At 43.0% G+C, this 23,869-nt stretch overlaps 1 protein-coding gene across 1 annotated transcript in view; it reads left to right on the top strand.

Moving 5' to 3' along the window:
- Positions 1 to 2,684: 2,684 nt before the first annotated feature.
- LOC140210720 (chromodomain Y-like protein 2) overlaps positions 2,685 to 23,869 on the top strand; it is a 204,752-nt gene continuing 183,567 nt past the window's right edge. The window contains exon 1 of the mRNA XM_072279945.1: positions 2,685 to 2,970. Coding sequence (XP_072136046.1) covers positions 2,797 to 2,970 — 174 coding nt within the window. The 5' untranslated portion in view covers positions 2,685 to 2,796. The remainder of the gene's footprint in view (positions 2,971 to 23,869) is intronic.

Below are 23,869 nucleotides of genomic sequence, written 5' to 3'. Positions count from 1 at the left end.
AAAAATTATCTGTCCTCTTACATTATCATATCACTACAGTATTTCCTTCACATCTCCTTTCATCAGCTATAAAGTGTTTTGGATTTTATCAAAGGTATTATTTACAGACAGTGCAAAAGTCTTAGGCACGTATATATGGCTGGGTGCCTAAGACTTTACCCAAAACTGTATTTGTCAACGTGGAACAGAGACTGAGCAAAGGATGTTGGGAATGGTGAGGGTGGAGGGTCACAAGAGGGGTGTGGGACAGGTGTCAGTGAAGGAGTTGAGGAGCGGCACAGGAGCAGACACACCCAGCCCTGAGACACCAGGCAAGGACATTTGATACCAAACAATTGGTTTATTGATCATTACAGAATGTCTCTCTGGTGCTTCCCGCTCCTCCCCTCTCCCTTCCCCTTTTCCCATCCATGATTCCCCTTTCCATGTCCTGATAGTTCATGTGCATTGATCTTGGAAGGCAGTAAAACACACTGAAAGGGCAGTTAGCAAAGCATATGAGTATTGTGTCAGTTCTGGTTACCGCACTTTAAGAAGGATATGAAAGTCCAAGGGAGGGTGTAGAGATTTACCAGAATTGCTGCAATATGGGATTTTAGATAGAAGGACAAGTTGGTTAGAAGGATATAGTTGATAAGAAGTTATTCTCCATGGAGCACAGGAGGCTAAGAGAGGATATTTGTAAGGTGTATAAGATTATTAAAGCTTTACATAAGGTAGTCAAAAAAGTTGTTCTCAATATCTGTTGGTGCAAGGAGAGAGGCACACCAATTTAAATTTCAAGGCCACAAAAATCTTAGAACACAAGACAATGCAGCAAGTGATCATGTGAAACTGGTGGAGGAGAAAACAATTAAAGGTTTTAAAAGGCAGTTGGATAGTCTCGTCAGAAGGTAAACTTGCAGGCTATAGAGAGGGAACTGAATAGGATTAACCGGATTATTCTGTGGTAAGCAAGCATTGACTCAATAGTCTGAATGGCCTCCTGTGTTGTAAAGGCAACTTGACAAATATCAAATCAGATGCTGGAGGAACTAAATGTGTCAAGCAGCCCCTGTGGAGGGAAATGGACAGTCAACATTTTAGGTCATGTCCAGATGAAGGGTCTCGATCTGAAATACCTGCTGTACATTTCTCTCCACAGATGCTGTCTGACCCTCCAGAGCATTTTGCTTGTTTTTCCGGACTCCTGATTCTTCATCTGACTCTAAAATATATAGAAATGGGCAGGAGATAAAAATAGGGTGCATCCCATTGGAAAGTCTAGTCAACACATTGCAACATGTAAAATTATACTCTGGTAGCAAATCTATGATGATTAATGAGGCTGTTCATTATATTATGAAATCTTTTAATCTGCCCACCATTCAGAAAATACTCCAGGGAGACATCAGCATCTCTGGAGAACCTTGACTATTCCTCAGGAGGGAGCAGGGGCTTCAAAATGTATTTCCAAGGACTAAGTTTTCCAGAAATCCAGACAGCAGTCTACACCAGTAAATTATCCCATATGATAAGTACAAGAAACACTCAGCAGGTCGGGTAGCAACAGTGGAGAGAAAAACAGGGTTAAGATCTCAGGATCGATTACCATTTATCTGCCAACTCAGTTTGTATTGCCGGCACATATCGCCATCGCGGTTTGCATTTATTGCGGATGCACCGCGATTGTCTAACATGATCAGCAACCACGCGGCACATCGACCCACATCGCTCGACTCAAATGGGGGTTCAACTTATCGGTCACGTGATAGCAAAGTAACCTTTTTCTGGGAGGACCGAATTTTTCCGCCAACTTTTAACTTCCCCCGCCTGGCAGCAGACCCCTTTCCCGCCCCCATTCATTGCGATCGCAACATTTATTTTATGTGGGAAAAGCTGTTGGATTTTTTTGTTTTGCATTACATGTTTTTCTGGAAGCTCAGCGGCGGTGCCCACAAGGACATCGCCTATATTTTACCCCACCCCCAGTACGAAACCGCGCCGAACCAAACCAATGTTCCTGGTGTCTTCCCGCCTTAAAGTCAAATACAACCTTTTTTTGGGGAGGGGGTTGGAAAGAGACAAATTAGTTCAAAATCATATCACAAAAACACATATATCCCGAATATTATGTGCACAGTCGGCTCCTGTCCAAGTCAAATATTAACCTTGTTTGGGGAGAGGCAATTAAAAAAACACAGCGAAAAGGCACATGTATTGAACACTATATGGAAAATCAGTTCCTACACAAGTCAAATATAACCTTGTCTGGAGGGGGAGGCAAATAAAAAGAGTAATATCATTTCAAAAAGACACGTGTATCCGAACATAACATGCAAAATCTCCTGCACAATCTTGACACTTATAAGGCAAACTTCAACATAAGACACGATTGAGCAATTATTTGAAAATCACGTTAAAATATAGATACTCATTCAAATCCCATTTTAGTGACTATTTTAAAGTACTTTTTCGCTACGACGTCGCTTAAAGATACTCGCAGTTCGTATAGAAGGTGACAGAAGGTGTATTTTAATTTTTATTAAATCCGTATTTAGTCCAGTGACGGCGGTTGTGCTAACGGGACGTGTCGGAAAGGGCTCCCCAGGTAAGTCACTGCTGGGGAAATGTATCTTTTTTTTATTTCGCTACTTGTTCTCGCACGTGGGGCCGGGCGTGTAAGTGTCAGGCGCTGGTGGATTGGATGGAGCGTTTCGCTACTTCCTCCTGTTACAGTGTATCGAGAGTGAGACGCTGGCGGCGGATTCTGCGCATTGACCGAGCCCCCCTGTATGTGTGTGTGTGTATGTGTGTATGTGTGTGTGTGTGTGCGTGTATGTGTGTGTGTGTGTGTATATCAGCCTGCAAAGGAGCACTCGGGCAACCCGGCCGCCGAAACAACAGCAGCAACACCAGCACCAGAAGCAACCAGCAAGCAAGCAGCGACCGCCTCTGGAAGCGGTCATGGCTTCAGGAGATCTATACGAGGTGCTGTTTTAAATTAATCATTACTGTGTGCTGATCACCCCCACCTCTTCGAGCAGAATGGGGGGGGCAAGGAGTAGAAAGTAGCCGAAGCTGGTCCGAGGCTTGCTTGCATTTTTCCTTCCTCTCTCTCGCCCTCTCTTGCACACGGGGAGAAACATTGAGAAGCTTGGGATGGGAGCGCTGTCGCTTGGTTTCTCTTTCTTGTGAAATGCATTGCATGGTGATAGGCCTTAAAAAGAGAGTGAGTTAGCGGTTGTATCCGAAGGGGCAGATAGGTGTAGCGATAGCCACAGCCTAGAGAGGGAAGGAGGGCGGGAGGTTGGCGAAGTGGTGTCTGGGGAGGGGCTGTTGAGAGCAGCAGTAAATTCTGAAGTGTGTACGCACTAATTTATTGACAGAACTGCTGACGACTTTTCTGTGAGCATCAGTATGCAGGAAGCTGAGTGCATGGAGTTTCAAATCTCACTATCACTCCCTATATTGCACTGTGTTCTCTTACTATTGTTTTTAGCCGCGGAAGATGCACTTTATTTGTAAATATGTGCTGTATAATTTATGATTTGAATTATTCTGGTTGGTGAAACGCATATGACCCGAGAAGCGTTCTGAAAGGTGGCTTTATGTACATGCCTGGATGAGTGATATGATTTTGAGGCTACCCGATCCAAAAGTACCGTTAAAAATAGTGGTGTCTACTGGCCGAAAGGGAAATGATGTAGGTCCCCCCACCCACCCATTGTAGAGTCGCAAGTAATGTTGGTGATTCACTTGCATAGAGTATGGCTTGATTTTTCTTGTGTGTGTTTCTTGGGGTGGCAAGGATGGGAATGGGTCGTTATTCATACTCCCTTGCGTACTTGGCGTACAAAACAATCTCACAGTCTTCTGATAGGAGGCATGTTACCTGGGGTTATTTTGCACGTTTGAGTAATCGCAACTCCAGAGTGAATAGTTCGGGACTGGAGATTGGCGGGGCGGTTGGCTTCATCACATCGTTGAGGCTCAAACGTATCCGCCTTTTTTTTTGTTCAAAAGTTGTGATTCATAAAATAGCGACGGGGGACCAGGGAAGGTGTGATTACTACTGAAACTTGCAGTGGAGATGTGCTACTTGACACATGGGGTGAAAATGTAACAGTAGAGCGCGCATTGGGCTGGTGGAGAGTAACGTGTTAGGAGTCGATTTTTGTATGCGGCGAGAAGGTGGCCCCACCGTCGGCAAAACTACCCTCATGAGTCGGAAACTCAAGCCGTGGTTTAACTGATGCTGCGACACTGATAATGGTTGGACGCCTAACAGGTGGATTGTACATTGCATGTTGTAATATAAAGTTGTGCGTTTGGGATTACGCAATATTGTTCTAAGAGGTGACTCTACAAGCATTGTGATCTTCGGAACCCAATTCCCCACCTAGATGCAACATTGTCCTGAAATGCAAACGTGTCGCATCCCTTGGAAGACTACAAGATTTGAAACCCGTAAGGAGTTACTGAACTCCTCTTTGTCATGAACGTTTCATTTTTTTATTGTCGGATTGCAGTTCATGGAGAGAATTCTGCGTTTTATATTTTACTAAGACGGGAAGAACTTTCAGCAGAGTTTGCCGACTTCTGTTCAGAGCTTTGGCTGGTAACCATCGATATATTGCATGTTTATGTTGGTTCTCAGATTTGCTCACTGAATGAAATGTAGGCTAATTGAATCAGTTCTGAAAATTTCGTCGAGGCATCTCCGAAGCTGTTGGTAGGTTGCCACCAACTGCATTGTTACATTTAATCGAAAACCAGCAATAATAAGTCCATTGCCTCGGTTATCTATGTCTACGGTATGAGATTGTTTTGGCCTTGACTTCCTCAACACTGGAATGGAAGGACGATCGTACTGGGATCAAGTAATGCAGAAAACGTCGGGATTCATCTTCAAGCTGATCGAAAGTGGAAGCATGCAACAGTGGAACAGCGCTGGCTGTCATCGTGCATTGGGTTAGCCTGGCTGATGCACAGGACTGGAAACTAATGCTATTCTGCTCTTGAAGAGGATGAAGCCAGATAAATGAAAGTGGAATTAAAGTAAATTATGTAAAACAAAACCTTGACCACAAACAGAACTTGGAATCAAATTGCAGAATTTTCAAAAATCTCATTGATGAATTTGGGTGAAATCAGTGCCAAAACGGACACAGAATTGCGCATTTTTTTGCAAACACGTTCACGATTTTGGAAGTAGTATACATCTTCCAAATATTTAACCAATTTCAAAATTGATTTTTGAAGCTGGAACAGTTTTTAAAATCCACTTTCAACTACCTGAACATTATTCACTGTGATAACTTTATTTCCAATGTGCTGTTGTTGTGTTATAGATAGAAAACCTACAGCACAATACAGGCCCTTCAACCCACAAAGCTGTGCCGAACATGTCCTTACTATAGAAATTACCTAGGGTTACCCATAGTCCTCTATTCTTCTAAGCTCCACGTACCTATCCAGGAGTCTCTTAAAAGACCCTATCATATCTGCCTCCACCACCGTTGCCGGCAGCCCATTCCACACACTCACCACTCTCTGCGTAAAACAGTTACCCTTGACATTTCCTCTGTACCTGCTTCCAAGCACCTTAAACCTGTGCCCTCTTGTGGCTACCATTTCAGCCCTGGGAAAAAGCCTCTGACTATCCACACGATCAATGCCTCTCATCATCTTACACACCTCTATCAGGTCACCTCTCATCCTCTGCCACTCCAAGGAGAAAAGGCTGAGTTCACTCAACCTATTCTCTTAAGGCATGCTTCCCAATCCGGGCAACATCCTTGTAAATCTCCTTTGCACCCTTTCTATGGTTTCCACATCCTTCCTGTAGTGAGGCGACCAGAACTGAGCACAGTACTCCAAGTGGGGTCTGACCAGGGTCCTATATAGCTGTGACATTACTTCTCAGCTCCTAAACTCAGTCCCATGACTGATGAAGGCCAATGCACCATTTGCCTTCATATTGGTATTGATGTCCATCGAAAGATGTCAACTGTAAATGTAGTTTGGAACTCAGAAATATTAAATTATGTGATTTGATTTAGAAAGAAAGCTGGGATAGGAAGTTTGCGTAATTTTAAAAAAACACATTGTAGGTGTAAAATATCATCGTATTGTAGGAAGTAGGTGATCATGGTCTTTGACCATAATTGTTCTTTGCAAAGTTAACTCCACACATCTCCTGTGAACTTCCTTTCTTCTCACAAACCTATGTCAACTAACATTTTAAATGTCCACCATGGGGAAAAACACTGTCCATCTGATCGATCATTCTTTTGTTATGTACAATATATAATGTGGGCGATCATGGTCTTTCCATGATGATGACTGTTCTTGACAAATTTTTCTACAGAAGAGGTTTGCCCTTGCCTTCTACTAGGCAATATCTTTACAAGACGGGTGACCCCAACCATTATCAACGCTCTTCAGAGATTGCCTGCCTGGCATCAATGGTCACATAACCAGCACTATTGATATGCACCAGCTGCTCTCATGGCTTCACATGACCCTGATCGGGGCAGGCTGAGTAGGTACGACACCTCGCCCAAGGGTGACCTGCAGGCTGGCTGGGGAAGGAGCCCCCTACGCCTCCTTTGGTAGAGACATAATATCTCCACCCTGCCACCTGTAAGTGTAAGATAATATTTTTAAAAATCCCCATTCTCTATTTGAATGTATTTAGGCATTGACCAAGCATATTCATTTGAATGACACGTGAAAGATTTTACGAACAGTTCAAACAAATGAAGTTTGTGGGTAGAAAAGAGAAAGCTCTCGAGGTCCAAAAGGATCTTTCTGTCACAGATGAACATTTCCAACCCAGCTCTGCTGTCTCTAGCTCGGGAAGAAATCCCAGGGCCAATAAGTGGAACTTCATGTATATGAACAAGTTATGGCGATGTCATGGGAAAATGTTATCTATTAATTGCTTTTCGTAATGATGACATAATCTCTGTCCAATTGGCAACTGGTCCAGCTCTCTCAAGAAGGCGTTGGAGAATTAATTCCAGACAGTAATGGACTCACTAATTCACAGACAATATCAGAGATAATTCTGGGCTTTATAGGTGCTGAGGAGCAAAAGGTTGCTGAGGAATTAATAGAGTGATCCACAGTGTTAACTTATCTTTGGAGGAATGTGCATCAAGTTCGTAATGAATATTTAGTAGAAAAAAGGGGGGACAACATTATTTTTTTGGAGATACAGCATAGTAACAGGCCCTTTTGTTGCTCAAGTACATCCATGTGACCAACTAACCTATTGAGCTGTACGTCTTTGGAATGTGGGAGGAAACCGGACCCACGTGGTCACAGGGAGCATGTACAAACTCTTTACAGACAATGGGGCTGTAATAGAGTTACACCAACTGCTGTGGTACTGTACCACTCCAGTGTTGTACTGTATGTAAGTAGTAAATGTGTCCGATATTGGCTAGGTGACACAGGATAAAAGCAAGAAGTAAGATGTTTACCATTTAGTCCAGCCCAGGCTGTTACAAGGAATAAAGGCTGATATTGTGAGGTCTTGACCATCTATTCTTTCTGTTGACCCTGCCTTTCAGAGAAGTTAAAGGACTACTAACATTGTATGATTATTTAGGAAGCTCAAGAGGAATAAACCACATAAATATAAGCCTATCTGCTTAACTGAAGAGGAAGGCGAATTAGTGGAATCAGTTTAGAATGTTATATACCTTAGTTTCAAAAGGACACTTTCCATGGAGTTGTGAAGGGAAGGTGGTGTCTGAAGAAGTTGATTGGATTTCCTTAAGGTAACCAAGTGCTGTCGCAGGATCCATCATCAGGGATCCCCACCACCCAGGTCATGCTCTCTTCTTGCTGCTGCCGTCAGGGAGGTACAGGAGCCTCAGGCCTCACCCCACCAGGTTCAGGAACAGTTACTGCCCCTCAACCATCGGGCTGTTGTAGGAGTGGAGAAAACGTCGCTCAGCTTCACTTACTCCATCATTAAAATGATCGCACAACCCAGTGACTCACTTCCAAGGCCTCTTCATCCCATGTTCTCAATATTTATTGCTTATTTATTATTATTTTTTTCTTTATTTTTGTATTTGCATAGTTTGTTGTCTTTTACACACTGGTTGTCTGCGCTATTGGCATGGCCTTTCAACGTTTCTATTATGGTTTCTGGATTTATTGAGTACACTCACAAGAAAATGAGACAGTGTTGTATGTGGTGACATCTGTGTACTTTGATAATAAACTTACTTTAAGCTTTTGAACTTCGAAGTAGTTTGATGTGTGCAATGCTTTTGATGTAATCTACACGGATTTCACCATGGCAGTCGACAAGGTCCTGCATGGTGGACTGGTTAAAGAGGCAAATTGTGTTTAATGACAGGAAATGCTCGTTGTGATCGATGTGCTCCAGTGCTGGAAAGCTGTTACCATTGGGATTCTTGAAGACTTAGTGTTGGTCCCTTTCTTTTGGCTTTTTTTTTTAAAGGGAGTTTGCAGAAAGAGATGGTGTAGCTGGTTGGGCAGGTAAGCAGCAAATGGAACTTTATCTCGTGAAGTTTGAGGTAGTGTATTGGGAGAGGAGGGATTGCAACGAGACATGGGAATACACAGTCAATAGGATGGAATTGAGTGGTATAGAGGGATGGAGAAAATTTGGCATGCAGGCCCATTTACCCCCAAATGAAGCAGGACAGAACATGAGCAACAGAAGTAGGGGTAGACCATTTTACACTTCATGCTTGTGTCACCAGTCGGATCACAGCTGATCAGCTACCTCCGTACTAGTCTCTTGCATTAATTCCATACCTGTGGATTCCCTTAAAATCTGAAAAAAGTAGTTCATCTCTGTCTTAAATAAACGGAGTTACCACTGTCTCTTGTGAATTCCAAAGATACATTAACCTCAGTGAAGAACTTTCACTCTGCTGAGGGTTAACATGTACTTTAAGACTGTGACCCCCGGCTTTGGCAACGGGGAAACATTAACTCTTCATTTACTCCTTCAAGTCCCTGAACTCTCCTGCATGTTTCATCAAGATCATCTTTCATTCTTCTAAGCTCTAAAGAGCATACACCCCGCCTACATCATCCCTTATCATGGGACAAATCTGTCATCATTGGAATGGATCTGACCTGAGGTCTTTTGCTTGCAAATATAATCCATCCTTTTTCTTTTAAAAATATCTGTAGAAGTTTATTTACGTATAAATACACAAGGTACGAACATTCTGTATTTACAAGACAAATTAAAATGTTACTACCATCTGTTAGACAATCAATACCCCTTGGGGGCCCACCGCTCCTGCAAGTCCCCCAATGTGCCCATTGCAACTGCGTGCTCCCTCTCCAAGGACAGCCGGGCACGAATGTATCCTTGGAAAAGGGGCAGACAGTTGACCTGGACAGCACCTTCCACTTTCTGCTGCCTGGACCCGTGAATAGCCATCTTGGCCAGGCCCAGGAGCAAGCCTATTCGGAGATCTTCCTCAAAACCCACCCCACTTCTGAACTGGGTGCTCGTATATGGGGAGCGTGGGACTAAAGCGCAGCCTGGACTTAAGCAGCAGCGATGTATCCATCCTTGGACAGGGGGACCGGACAGTATTTCAGATGCAGTCTCACCATGGTTCTGTATAATTTGGCAAGGTAACTCCATTCTTGTCGCCAACTCTTCCTACTCTAAAGGCCAACGTACTTTTTGCTTTTTTAATTACCAGCCAAACCTGCATGTAAACTTCTTGCAAGTTATCTCTTGCATCTCAATCCTTACACCAGTCCTCATGGAGGATCAGAGGTGGAAAGAGTGAGCAACTTCAAGTTGCTGGGTGACTCTGAGGATCTAACCTGGACCCAACGTATCAATATCGCCATAAAGAAAGCAAGACAGCGGGTGTATTTCATTCGGAGTTTGAGGGGATTTGGTATGTCACCAAAAACACTCGCAAATTTCTACAGCTGTACCGTGGAGAGCATTCTAACTGGCTGCATCACCATCGGGGGTGGGGTCTACAGCACAGGCTTGAAGTAAATTGCAGGGAATTGTAAGATTAGTCAGTTCCATCATGGGCACGAGTCTCCACAGTATCCTGGACACCTTCAAGGAGCAGTGCCTCAAAAAGTCAATGTCATCATTAAGGACCCCATCACCCAGGACTCTTTGTTACTGCTACCATCAGGATGGAGGTACAGAAGCCTGAAGGCACACACTCAATGATTCAGAAACTGCTTCTTCCCCTTTGTCATCTGGTTTCTGAATAGTCATTGAACCCATGGACATTACCGAACTACTTTTTTTCATGGCTGATCCAATTTTCCTCTCAGCCCCAATCTCCTGTGTTCTCTCCGTATCCCTTCATGTCCTGAACAATCAAGAATCTGTCAACCTCTGTCTTAAATATACAGTGGCATGCAAAAGTTTGGGCACCCCTGGTCAAAATTTCTGTTACTGTGAATAGCTAAGTAAGTAAAAGATGAACTGATTTCCAAAAGGCATAAAATTAAAGATAACACACTTCTTTAATATTTTAAGCAAGAAAAGTTCTATTTTAACTTCATCAGTCCACAGGACTTCTTTCCAAAGTGCATCAGGCTTGTTTAGATGTTTCTTTGAACCTTTTGAATATAACCTTTTGGCCGCAATGAGCAAAGGTATGTTTGGAGAAAAAAGGGTGCAGAATTTCATGAAAAGAACCCCTCTCCAACTGTTAAGCACGGGGGTGGATTGATCATGCTTTGGGCTTGTGTTGAAGCCACTGGAACGGGGAACATTTCACTGGTAGATGGAAGAATGAATTCAATTAAATACCAGCAAATTCTGGAAACAAACATCACACTGTCTGTAAAAAAGCTGAAGATGAAAAGAGGATGGCTTCTACAACAGGATAATGATCCTAAACCTCAAAATCCACAATGGACTACCTCAGGAGGCACAAGCTGAAGGTTTTGCCATGGCCTTCACAGCCCCCCGACCTAAACATCATCGAGAATCTGTGGATAGACCTCAAAAGAACAGTGCATGCAAGACGGCCCAAGAATCTCACAGAACTAGAAGCCTTTTGCAAGGATGTATCCAGTGCTGTATCAAGTTTCAACATTACATCCTTGTTTTTATATTCTAGTCCTCTTGAAATGAACGCTAACATTGCATTTGCCTTCCTCACCACAGATTCAACCTGTAAATTATCCTTTAGGGAATTCTACACAAGGACTCCCAAGTCCCTTTGCACCTCAGTTTTTAGTATTTTATCTCCATTTAGAAAATAGTCAACCCTTTCATTTCTTCTACCAAAGTGCATGACCATACACTTCCTAACACTGTATTTCATCTGCCGTTTCTTTGCCCATTCTCCTGATCTGTCTAAGTCCTTCTGTAGCCTCTACTTGCTCAAAACTACCTGCTCCTCCAGCTAACTTCACATTGTCTGCAAGCTTTGCATCAAAACCATCAGTTTTGATCTAATCTAATGTAATCTAATCAGTTCCATCATCCAAATCATTGACATATAGCGTAAACAGAATCGGTCCCAATACAGACCCCTGTGGAACACCACTAGACACCGGCAGCCAGTCAGAAAAGGCTCCCTTTATTGTTACTCTTTGCCTCTTGCTGGTCAGCCACTGCTTTATTCATGCGAGGATCTTTCCTGTAATACCATGGGCTTGTAGCTTGTTAAGCAGCCTCATGTGTGGCACCTTATCAAAGGCCTTCTGAAAATCCAAGCACTCAACATCAACTGATTCTCCTTTGTCTATCCTCCTTATTTTCAACAAATGCCGGTGATATTAAACCTGATTCTGATTACATCTGTTTTGTTTCTACCGAAGTATATTGGTTGTACAAAACTTTAGTTGAGCCCTCATTTGCAATATTGTGTTCAGTTATGGTCACCCTGTTATGAGAAAATTGGCATTAAGCTGGAAAGAGTGTAGAGGAGATTTGTGAGGATGTTGCTGGGACTTGAGGGCATGAGTTATGGAGAGAGAGGGTAACAACTCTTGGGGCTGTCCTTGCAGGGGCCGCTGAGTCCCAATGCTGCCGGCAATGTTAACTAAATTCTGAGATTTACGGATTGGACTACAGGTCAAGGTAACTGTAGTTCATATTGACCTCTTCAGTTGTATGTTTTTTTTTCGTGTTCTTGCCCATTCTTTCTTATTGCCGATTGGCGGGATGGTGGTTTGGGTGATCTGTTAGTTTATGTGCGAGAGAGGGGTTGGGGGTGTTTGGGGTTTGTGGGTTGTTGTTTGTTTTTCTTTTCATGCTGGGGAGATTGATGTCTTTCTTTCAACTACTTGTATGGTTTTCTGTATTCTGTGTCTATTTGGAGAAGTCAAATTTCAGAGTTGTATTCTGCACACATACTTTGATAATAAAATTAAGCCTTGAACGTGGGAGAATGAGGGGTGACCTTACAGAAGTGTATAAAATCATGAGGGGCACAGATAAGAGATTAGCTTTATTTGTCATGTGTGCATTAAAACATTGTGAAATGTGTTGCTTACGTCAAATCAAATCATGGAGAATCGTGCAAGAGTCACCATGCTTTCATCACCAACATAGCATACCCATAGTTCACTGACTCTAACTGTATGTCTTTGCAATGTGGGGTGAAGCAGGTGTTTCTGGACAAAACCCACACGGTCATGGGGAGAATGTACAGACATCTTATAGGCAGCGGCGGAATTGAACCCCAATCTTACGGCTGGTCCCAGGAGAGGGCCAGTAATATCATGAGGGGTACCACCCACCCTGTTCGTGGATTTTTATTTGTACCACTCCCACCTGGGAGGAGGCTACATCGCATCCACTCCAGGACCACCACTCTAAAAAAGTTACTTTCCCCAAGCAGTCAGGCTGATCAACTCTTCCACCGACTAACCTACTGCTCTATGACCCCCACCAGCACTGCTTTATCATTTCCTGTCAGAGTCATCTTATGCACAGACACTCCTGTGCCTGGCGTCACTTTATGGACAGACAATCAACCTGGGTATATACTGTAAGCTATCCTTTGTGTTATGTTTATTGTGTTTTTTATTATTGTATTCTTATCTATTATGTTTTTGTGCTGCATTGCATCTGGAGTAACAATGATTTAATTCTCCTTTGTAGGCACCATGCATCTGTTCTTTAACTGCATTGTACTCTGTGTTGCATGTCTTTTATGTTTAAAGAGTAAAAGCAAAGGGAATAAGTCATGTATTCACGCTTTGGTATTCACAGTTTGGAGCTGGAGAACAACCGAAGTCATATCTTTTGCTGACTGCACAATAACGCTCAATTACACTTGGCTTACACTTATGATTTCATTCAAAACGGGTGATCCTCCAATTTTCTACAACAAATTGGCTGAGTGGATAAGGTCGGATGCAGTATTGCATCTGAGGAAAGTTAGCATAGTATTTACAAAGGGGTTGAATACTTTTTCAGCTTCACAATTTAGGTTTTTTACGTTTTTTGTAAATAGTTGACAGGTTTTAGAATTTTTCCACTTCATTTCACAGGATGCACAATATTTTGTAGATTAGCTCAAAAAAAAGTCCTATAGTATATTGTAAATTTAGAAAATGAGATGGTAAATTATGAAAATAGTTGTGGGGGCTGAATACTTTTTCAAGGGACTGTAAATAATGGGGTTTGTGTGAGTTGCTTTCCAATTTGAGGAGCTATTGTAGAATTTTGGAGGATGCACCATCCCCTAGCCACCTCTTAAAATGTGCAGATACCAGCCATCATGTACTGAGAGTTTGGTATCATTGATTCCTATTAATTTCTGTAGTAACACAAGAGATTCTGCAGATGCTGGAAATCCAGAGGAACGTACACAAGATGCTGGAGGAACCCAAGAGGCCAGGCAGCATCTGTGGAAAAGAGTGCAGTTGATGTTTTGGGCCAAGACTCTTCAGCAGGACTGGAGAAAAAGAAGATGAGGGGTAGAGTTAAAAGGTGGGGAGGTGGATGTGGAGAGAGAAACACAAGGTGATAGGTGAAAAGGAGTGAAGTAAAGAGCTGGGAAGTTGATTGGTGAAAGAGATACAGGGCTGGAAAAGGGAGGGTCTCATAGGAGAGGATAGAAGGCCATGGAAGAAAGAAAAGGGGGAGGAGCACCAGAGGGAGGTGATGGGCAGGCAAGGCGATAAGGTGAGAGAGGGTAAAGGGGATGGGGAATGTTGAAGAAGAGGAGGGAGGTGTGGGCCATTACCAGAAGTTCGAGAAATCGATGTTCATGCCATCAAGTTGGAGACTACCCAGATGGGATATGAGGTATTGTTCCTCCAACCTGCATATGGCCTCATCGCGACAGTGGTGGAGGCCATGGATAGACATATTGGAATGGGAATGGGAAATGGAATTAAAATGGGAGATCCCGCTTTTTCTGGCGAAGCAGTCTCTCAACCTACGTCGGGCTTGCATGTGTTTGAACACACACAAAATGCTGGAGGAACTCAGTGGGTCAGGCAGCATCTATGGAAGGGAATAGTCACTCAATGTTTTGGGTAAGACCCCTCGTCAGGGATATCTGCAGTATTTTGTTTATTAATACTAACTCTGAGGTTCTCAGTCTCTTCAGACCTATGGTGCTCTGCTATTCCCATTGTGTATTCTGTGCTTTCCATGAATCAGAATCAGGTTTAATATCACTGGCATAGGTCGCAAAGTTTGGTAACTTTGTGGCAGCGGTACATTGCGATACATGATAAATATTTTTAAAAACTGAATTGTGGTCATTATATATGTGTATATTAAATAGTTAAGTTAAAATAAGTAGTTCAAAACAGAAGTAAATTGTAAATAAATAAAAGTAATGAGGTAGCGTTCAAGGTTCAATGTCCATTTAGAAATCGAATGGCAGAGGGGAAGAAGCTGTTTGTGTCTTCAGGCTTCTGTGCCTCCTTTCCGATGGTAACAATGCGAAGAAGGCATGTCCTGGGTGTGTTGGGGGTCCTTAATGATGGATATTTCCTTCCTGTCACCTCTCCTTGAAGATGTCTTGGATATTACGGAGGCTAGTACCCATGATGGAGCCGACTCATTTTACAACTCTCTGCAACTTACTTCGATCCTGTGCAGTAGCTTCCCTCCACTCCCCAAAACCAGACGGTGAGGCAGCCGGTCAGAATGCTCTCCACGTTACATCTGTAGAGGTTTTTGAGTGTTTTAGGTGACAAACCAAATCTCCTCACACTCCGAATGAAACATAGCTGCTGTCTTGCCTTCTTTACAGTTGCGTCAATATGTCGCAACCAGGTTAAGTTCTCAGAGATGTTGGCACTCTCTCCACTTCTGATCCATCTGTGAGGACTAGTTTGTGTTCTTTCATCTTACTCTTTCTGAAGTCCACAGTCAGCTCCTTGGCCTTGCGCGTGTTGAGTGCAAGGTTGTCGCGACGACACCACAGAACTAGCTGAAATATCTTGCTCTTATTCCCCAAAATAATCTCAACTCCCTCCATCCTTATTAACTTCTTAAATGTTTTTATTTTCTGTATATCTGGAAGCACTTGTTTGCTGATGATACAAAGCTAGGTGGCAGTATAAGCTGTGTTTGAAGGCTTCTGGGAATGTGGACAGGTGATTAAGGTGGTTAAAATCATACAGGATGTTTTCTTTTATTAACTGAGCCACAGGGCTTAAAAGCAAAGAGATTATCTTAGAAGTGTACCCAACAGTGGCTGGATCACAGTTTGAGGGCTGTATACATCCCTGGTCACTACATTTCCGGATAGATATGACTGCATTGGAGAAGGTGCAGAGGAGATTCACAGGGTTGTTGTCAGGTCTAGAAAATTGTAGCTGTTACAAAGTATTGGATAAACTGGGGAAGTTTTCAGTGGACCAAGGAGGCTGAGGGAAAGTTTAATTGAGATGTATATGGTGTTATGCAATGAGGACGTCAGAGCAGCGTAATGACTGACATAACCCTATTACATCATCAGAGGACAGGGTTCATTCCACCACTGTCCATAAAGAGATCGTACGTTCTGCTTATGACTGCGTCAGTTCCTTCCGGGTGCTCTGGTTCCCTTCCACGTTCCAAAGGCGTATGGGTTAGTTGGTCACGTGTGTAATTAGGCGGGCGCGACCTTTTTGGGGCTGGAGGACCCGCTACCGTGCTGTATCTCGAATTTTTAAAAAAAGGGCAATTACAAAGAACCCATTTTCCAAATTGAGGTGGCACGGATTTAATGTGATTCTAAAACAATTGCAGAGGATTTGAGGAAAAGTAGATGTTAGCAAACTGGAACCGTGCCTAGATTTGAGTTCAAAGAGTTATGACCTGCACAGACACAGTGGACTGAATAGTTTCCTGCATTGTTAATCTTATGCCATTCTACTCGATAATGTGCAACAGCTCGCAGTTGTAGTTTATTATAATTAATATCAGAATCAGGTTTATTATAGTTCAAGTTTGTTTTTTTTGACAGCAGTGCAGGACAATACATAAAAATTACTATAAGATACAATAAGAAATATATAAAAAATAACTAAGTAGTGCAAAATGTGAGGTAGTGTTCAAGGGTTAGTTTATTGTCCATTCAGAAATCTGATGTTGGAGGGGAAGAAGCTGTTCCTAACATGTTTTTTGTGTGTGTGTGTGTGTGTGTGTGTGTGTGTGTGTCTCTTCATGCTCCTGTACCTCCTCCCTGATGGTAACAATGAGACGAGGTCGTGTCCTGGTTGGTGAGGGTCCTTAAACGACGGATGTTGCCATTTTGAAGCATCGCCTGTTGAAGTTGTCCTCGGCAATGGTGTGAGGGGGCTAGTGCCCATGATAGAGCTTGCTGTGTTTACAACCTTCTGCTGCCTTCCCTGATCCTGTGCAGTAGCCTCTCCATACCAGACAGTGATGCAGCCAGTCAGAATGCTCTCCACAGTGCATCTGTTGAAATTTGCTAGTGTCTTTGGTGACATACTAAATCTCCTTTAACTCCTAATGAAATATAGCCACTCACATGCCTTCTTCGTAATTGAGTCAATATGTTGGGCCCAGGACAGATCTTCGGAGATGCTGACAACCAGGAATTTGAAGCTGCTCACCCTTTCCACTGCTGATCCCTTGTTGAGGACTGGTATGTATTTTCCTGACTCCTCCTCCCTGAAGTTCATATTCGGTTCCTTGTGAGTTCTGTGGGCTGCGGTAATGACTATCATCCAATAGCACTCATATCCATGGTGATGAAATGCTTTGCGAGGTTGGCAATGGCTAAAATCAACTGTCGCAGCAAGGACGTGGACCCATTGCAATTTGCCTATTGTCACAATAGGTCTAGAGCAGATGTGATCTCAATGGCTCTCCAGGCAGCTTTGGATCACCTGGACAACACAAATACCTCTGTCAGGATGCTGTTCATTGACTATAACACAGTGTTTATGCGCATTATGTTCCATCTCAGTCACTGAAGCTTGTAACACCTCCAGAGTTGTCATAGATTTCTTGGTGGCCTCCCTCACTAGTCCGTTTCTTGCACAGTCACTCAGTTTTTGACTACAGACTGCTCTAGGCCGATGTACGGCTGTGCAATATTCTTTCCATTTCTTGATGATTGACTTAAGTGTAGTCTAAGGGATGCTCAGTGACCTGGAATTTTCTTGTATCCATCTCCTGACTTGTGCTTTTGAGTAACCTTTCAATGGAGTTGCTTGGAATCTTCTTTTTTCTTGCCAGGATAGTGACTCACCAGTAGATGGACCTTCCAGATACAGGTGTAGTTTTACTACATCTACTTTAAGCACCTTGACTGCACACAGGTCTCCAAAAACAAATCTCCATTTGACTAATATTTATGACTTCTAAAACCAATTGGCTGCACCAGTGATGATTTGCTGTGTCGTATTAAAGGGGGGGGGGGGTGGATACTTATGCACTCAGTTATTTTGTGATTTATATTTGTAATTAATTTAGATCACTTTATGGAGATCTGTTTTCCTTTTGACATGAAAGTCTTTTTCTGTTGGTCAGTGTCAATAAAAGCCAAATTAAATTCACTGTGATTTAATGTTGTAAAGCAATACAACATGAAAACTTCGGGGGAGGGGGGAGAATACTTTTTAAGGCACTGAATATACTTACTGTATTTCATTTTTTTCTCTATGTTTATTTAAAATGTTTTTCATTGGATGACATATGTGACATTAGACCTTATTCTGATTGTTCTTGCGTACAAGGAGTACAATGGTTGTTATTGCGATGCTACTCAACTAGTCAATCTGTCTCACTCCTGAATGCCTCCTCTTCATCATCTGAGATTCTGGCAACAACAGATGTGTCATCGGCAAATTAATACAGCAAAAACGTCCCAAGGTTCCTCAGAGAAGTGTTAGCCAGTCAAATTTGTTACTTGATGGCCCAAGTAGATATTAGGGCAAATGACTCGATCTTGGTCTTGATAAGTGAGATAAGTTAAAGGTTCTGTCACAAGTGCGGAGCACGGGTGGACCCAAAAGCAGGACACAAACACATTTTGTAGTGTTAACAAGAATAGAGTTTATTAATCGGTACTAGGAAAGCAGGGAAGCAAGGATTGTTCAGAGGGAGATCAAGGAATGAGCAAAGCAGAAGCGGGAATAAGCGTGGCTAGACACGGACTTGGACTTGGAACTCGGAACATGGAATTCAGTACCCGGATCTGGACTTGGAACTCAGAACATCAGAAACCTGAACTTGGAACTCGGAACATCAAAGCCAGGACTTTTCTTAGACACAGGACACAGAACACTGAGCTGGGACTCCTCCCTGCACACAGGACATAGAGCCAGGACTTTTCTTTTAGACACTGGATGCCGGACACTGAGAGACAGGATACTCCAACTCAAAGTAGCGGCAAACGGCTGGACCTACTCAGTGGAGATGAGAACACAAGGAGACAGTTACTAACTCAGAGTAGCGGCAAAACGGCTGGACCTACTCAGTGGAGATGAGGACACAAAGAGACGGTACTGCACAATGATAGACAGTTCATACCTTGAGACGAAATGGCTCCAAGTAGTAGCAAGCCTTGACGCGGCCCAGGAACTACAGACAGTGGCCCTAGTCTCACTTGGGCAGGTTAACTTGATGGACCTGCTGTGTCGAGGTTGCTTAGCGGCTCGATCAGGCAAGGTAACTTAACAGGCTGGCTCAGGGGAGGAGAGGCGACTTACGGGCACTCGCTTCGGGGAGAAGGCTTGAGTAGCTCCAGCGATGTAACTTGGCTCGTTCCGGCAAGGTGACTTGCTCAGACTTGCTTCAGTGATGTCCAATGACGAGTAGCTGTAAGCCCCACACTAAATACTGCTCGTTCAGCTGAGACTCAAGTGCCTTTATTACAGAGCCCAAGAAACACAGGAAAACAATGAATTAAGGAAAACAAGGAGTCAACGGTCCTGATCGTGACACAAAGTAAATTTAAAGGGACCCAGGGAATAACCGATCAGGACCGTGACAGGTTCAGGGAAAGAGCTCCAAACTTTAGGGACTGCAGCAGCTGAGAACGTACCTGCTGATGGTGAAGACGTTACATTCATGCCCAGAATTAGAGGAACAGAAACACCTGAGGAGGTACAGGGCTTGAGATGACGGAGACAGTGAGTTGTAAGACCATGGAGAGATTTTAAATCTGGACTTGAAACCATTCCATCCCTGTTCTAATGCAGTTAAAACTTTTTCCATGGTCTTTCCCAGTCCTTTAAACAATTGTGTCTATTATGCCAACCAAAAGGATTCATTGCTCTGCCACAATACCAACACATTCTATCTCTGGTGTTCCCACAGCCAGAATGGCCTCACTTTAAGGACTCTTTATTTTGTTATTTCATGCCCTCGTTAGTTATTCCTATTTATTTATATTTGCACTTGTACACTTGGATGTGTCTTGCTGTATGGCAGTCAGTGACAGCTAAGCGTCAAAGTTCGAAGTGTTTTTATTATCAAAGTACATGTATGTCATCATGAACAACCCTGAGATTCATTTTCTTGCAGGCATACTCAATAAATCCAGCATTGAATGATAACCATAATAGAATCAATGAAAGACTGCATCAACTCTGACGTTCAAGCTGTGTGTAAAAGTCAGTCAAAGCCAAAATAACATTGATTACCAGAGTACAGCCATATCACCACATACAACCCTGAGATTCTTTTTCTGCAGGCATACTGACCGAAAGACAACAGATTGTGCAAATACAAAAAGAAATAAATAATAATAATAATAAATAAATAAACAATAAATATCGAGAACGTGAGAAGAAGAGTCCTCGAAAGAGTCCATATGTTGTGGGAACATACCATTGATGGGGCAAGTGAAGTTGAGTGAAGTTATCCTCTTTGGTTCAAGAGCCTGATGTTTGAGGGGTAATAACTGTTTCTGAACCTGGTGGTGTGAGTCCTGAGGCTCCTGTACCACCTTCCTGATGGCAGCAGCGAGAAGGGAGTGTGACCTGGGTGGTAGGGGTCCTTGGTGATGGATGCTGCTTTCCTGCAGCAGTGCTTCCTGTAAATGTTCTCATTGGCGGGGCGGGCTTTTACCTGTGATGTTCTGGGCCGCATCAACTACTTTTTGTAACATTTAAGTTGCTTTTTCACATTGCAAAAGCAAATAGAATTTAAATGGACCATAATTTCAGATTAGCAACCATAATGGGATGTTGAAAAGGGAGAGACTTGCTGCTTCTGAATACTGGTATTAATATGGATCAACACACACTTGTGGGCTAATTACATCTGCTCACTCAGCATTTTTTTTTGAAAGACGTTGTAATCCTAGCAATGATCTTCTTAACAATGTCTTCCTTGAACATTTGTATATCTCCTATTCCTCTTGTTCCTTCACTCCTACATCCAACAAACAACATTATATGTTGTTTCTATTGGCAAGACTGTCCACATTACAAATGCAGTCAAGTCATTAGCCTGATTAGGGTACAGAGACTATATTCTGGTTTAAAATTAAGTAATTGTTCATAAAATATTGTTCAGCATCCTTTCATGTTGCAAGTAGATCTAATTATGCATTTAAAAGCAGAGCATGAATGTAACCTCAAGTAACAAATCGATTATTATAAGATGCTGAAAAATGTATGTTTGATTAGCTTATAGGCTTTAATGTGGAGATACTAGAGAACACAATGATTGTCAATTGGTTTATATCTCTTGTGAGAACTAAAGACACTCTGTATTGTTCTATGGCATTGTTTTTTATTCTGTTATCTCTGACCCCATTGCATCATTTCATTAATGAGTAGGCAGATGTCAATAATTTCTTGTTAATAATCGCATAATGTCTGAACAGTGCTCTGGGAAATCAATTGCACTGACATATACTGTATCTTCAAATAGATTGCTTGTACTATGGCTCAAGTCTGATTGTTGTTTAAATCTGGAACATAATACTACATTTTATATAATTTATTGACTTGAATGAAATCTTAGATGTTAAGATGGGTACAATGTGGTGTAGTTTTACCTATTTCACTTCTGAAGTTTGTGTCACTGTGTGTTGCTTTTGAGAGATTGGAAGATCCTCCAAGATCCAGATCGACATTGTAGGATGGAGCACTTGCGGTCTCAACTCTAAGCAGGCAGGGTCGGTCATGTAGACAGTTTCCTCCAGGAACTGAATCTGTTGGCACTGGGTCTTGTGGAACACCCTGAAGAATTGGTGGTGGGAAACACTTAAGGCTTTCTATTGCCTAGTGCACTCTTCAGTAACACAGGCTCTACAAGAAATGAGCAATGTGGCTTTAAGAACTTAAGAAATGGAAGTAGAAGAAGGGAGCACCACCTTTGGTGGATTTTTCACCCTTAGGTGTGAGAGACCATGGAGGAAGAAGACCATACAACCAGACCATGGCTGATCAACTTTTCTATCAGATCCTTAAGTCCGCTGGGCTCTTTAACATCAAAAAATCTATGGATCTCAGGGTTGCGTTTACACGTGACTGAATCAACAGATCTCAAAGATTTTGAGGATTTTGCATTCTTCTCATTCCTAAATGGGAAATCTCTTATGCTGAGATTTCAGTATTCAGTGTTGCACTGTCTGCTGAAAGGAAATGGTTCTTGGCATTGGTCTGTTTTGGCATTCTGATTACCAAGTTTGCAGATTGGATTAGCATTGGCGGAGTTGTGGGTAGTGAGAAGGGTTGTCAAAAGATATAGATCAGTTTGGAAAACTGGGTGGAAAAATAGCAAATGGAGTTCAATCTGCGCAAGTGTGAGGTGATGCATTTTGGGAGATCAAATGCAAGAGGAATGTTTACAGTAAACGACAGGACCCTTATACAGAAGGAACTTGGTGAGCTAGTCCATAGATCCTGAAAGTGGCAGCACAAATGGGTAGTGGTAAAGAAGGAATCAGACATGCTTGCTTGTCAGGTCATTCCTTAGATAAAGTTGACAGGTCTTGTTGCAGTTGCATAAAATTTTGGTGAGGTGACATTTGAAATATTGTGTGTAAGAAAGCCAAATGCCAGGAGCTGGTAGAGCGGTGCCAGGGACAGGGCTGGAGGGCACGATGCGAGCCTGTAGAGGATGGGTGTAGAGCTCTTGCTGGCTGCTCGCTGTGCAGAGCCTACACTCTCCTTGGCATTATGGGGGCTGCAAAGAAAAGAGCCACCAGGACTGTGCCAGGCTGCTGAGCGAGCCTCCAGGTGGCTATGGATCAAGAGGTGTGACCCGTTAGACCAGTGCTGCTGGGACACAAGCCGTGGGCCTGATCAACCTCGGCTGGGTCGCCTGTGTGAGGTTGTCTGATGTTAAAGGAGCCGATGACCACAGGTTGCAGCAATGATGTGTCCTAGTGCATCGTGGGATATATTTCAACATCGTGGAGTTCTGGTCACCACACACAAGAAGGGTGCAGACACCTTGGAGAGTGTCAAGATGAGGTTCACAAGGACGTTGCTTGGACTGGAGTTTATTAGATATAAGAGAGGTTGGACCAACTCAGATTTTTTTTCCTCTGGATCGTCAGAAGTTGAGGAATATCCTGATAGAAGTATATAAAATTATGAGAGGCATGGATCAGGTTTAGATGGCGAGGTGGAGATACGTCTCTACCAAAGGAGGTGTATGGCATTCCTTCCCTCTGCTATCTTGCAGGTCACCCTTGGGCAAGGTGTAGCACCTGCTTAGCCCCCTGATCAGGGTCACATGAAGCCATGGGAGCAGGTGGTGGATGGTCGTATGAGCAGCTGGTACATATCAAAACCCCCGGTTATGCGACCACTGACGCCAGGCAGACAATCTCTGAAGAGTATTGATAATGGCTGGGGTCACCCCTCTTGTAAAGGCACTGCCCAGAAGAAGGCAATGGCAAACCTCTTCTGTAGAAAGACCATGATCACCCAAGTCATACTGCATGGTACATAACAAAAGAACGATAGATCCAGTGGTTAGTGTTTTTCCCAAGGTGGAAATGTCAAACGTTGGTTGACATAGGTTTGTGAGGAGGGGAAAGTTCACAGGAGATGTGTGGAGTTAGTTTTTTACCAGTGAGTGGTAAGTGATTGGAACTTGTTGCCAGGGGAATGGTGGAAGCAAATACAGTTGCAGTATTCAAGAAGCATTTAGGCAGACACTTGAGCGAGCAGGCAGGGAGTCGACTGATATGGGCCATGTATAGGCAGGTGGGATTAGTTGGATTACCATCCTGGTTAGCACAGACCCCATCTGCTCCTCCGTTTCATCATGGCTGATCCATTTCCTTCTCAGCCACAATTTCCTACCTTCGCGAATCAGAATCAGGTTTAATATCACTGGCATACGTCGTGAAATTTGTTAACTTTGCAGCCGCAGTAGAATGCAATACATGATAAATATAGGGGAAAAAAATCAATCTACAGGAAGTATGTAAATGGGAGAAAATCTGCGGATGCTGGAAATCCGAGCAACATAAACAAAATGCTGGAG

This window comes from Mobula birostris, chromosome 15 (assembly GCF_030028105.1).
Source record: "Mobula birostris isolate sMobBir1 chromosome 15, sMobBir1.hap1, whole genome shotgun sequence".
Lineage (NCBI taxonomy): Eukaryota > Metazoa > Chordata > Chondrichthyes > Myliobatiformes > Myliobatidae > Mobula > Mobula birostris.
Note: the sequence above shows the minus strand (reverse complement) of the source record. Positions and strands in the feature narration are given on the sequence as shown.